General features: G+C 55.1%; 1 protein-coding gene across 1 annotated transcript in view; it reads left to right on the forward strand.

Annotated features, from left to right (window-relative positions):
* INTS10 (integrator complex subunit 10) overlaps positions 1–1,036 on the forward strand; it is a 47,573-nt gene that overhangs the window by 39,455 nt on the left and 7,082 nt on the right. Inside the window, 1 exon segment of the mRNA XM_015407732.1 lies at positions 691–853. Coding sequence (XP_015263218.1) covers positions 691–853 — 163 coding nt within the window.

Consider the following 1,036-nt stretch of genomic DNA (forward strand, 5'->3'; position numbering starts at 1 on the left):
CCAAGAACTCCATATCCTTCTCCTTTTGGAGGGCGGGAGCAGAGAGCGGCTGGCGCTCACTTGTGCCATGCCTGCGCAAGGATCGTCGGGGTTTTCTGATTCCACTTGCCCTGAATAAAGATGGCCTCTTTGGATTTTCCCCCTTGAGGACTAGGATATTTGTGCACGAATGAGGCGCCGGGGCCGAGAGAGAGCCTGGGGGGAGCCAGGAAGGGTCTGCCCTGCTGTAGCCTGAGATGCCCCCTCCCCCCCCTTCCCCTGACAACGCAACACTGACTCCCCTTATTGGATGAGGGAGATGAAGACTCCTGCTCCGGAGCCTTCAAGTGGGTGTTGCACAGATCCCTGAGCCTTTCTTCCCCCTCTCAGCAAGCCTTGAGAATGAGTGGCCAAGGGGTCCCCTCCTTGTCTGGAAGACCACAGGGCCCAGAGGACCGTGTAGGGGAGGGGTCCCTCGTGGTGTCTTGGCTCTTCCCTCCCTCCCTCCGGGAGCCGGGCTCTCAGGCTGCCACGGAGCCCTGCTCAGGAGCCGGCATTTCCTCTTCCTAATGAAGCCAGCCAAGGAGGGGAGCCATCTTGGATGCCATCACCTGGCGGCTTCTAAAGAAATGCCTCTCCCCCCTGTAGAATACTGAAGCGGGGCTTCTTGGAACCTCCTGTGTCCTTCCTTCCTTCTTTCCTTCCCAGCAGCCGAGAGCTTTCACAGACCACCGAGATGACATGGCACTGGGTCACGTGATTGTCTTACTCCAGCATGAATGGCCAAGAGGTGAAAACTTGTTCTTGAAAGCAATCAACAAAATCTGCCAACAGGGAAACTTCCAGTATGAAAACTTTTTCAACTATGTGACCAGTATCCTTTTCCAAAAGATGGCGGAGGGTGCTTTTTCTTTCCAGGAAGTCTGTCTTTGCAAAATTACTAGAGGGAAGTGTGATATGTTCTTAGGAAATTAGGGTGGAGGTATGATGGGGCACCCTTAGGCAGTGGTGGCAAAGGGCAAAGAAGGCGGGAGAGGAAGGTGGCTTATGGAGGGGG

The sequence above is a fragment of the Gekko japonicus genome, unplaced genomic scaffold (assembly GCF_001447785.1).
Source record: "Gekko japonicus isolate JY-2015 unplaced genomic scaffold, Gekko_japonicus_V1.1 scaffold2017, whole genome shotgun sequence".
Taxonomy (NCBI): Eukaryota; Metazoa; Chordata; class Lepidosauria; order Squamata; family Gekkonidae; genus Gekko; species Gekko japonicus.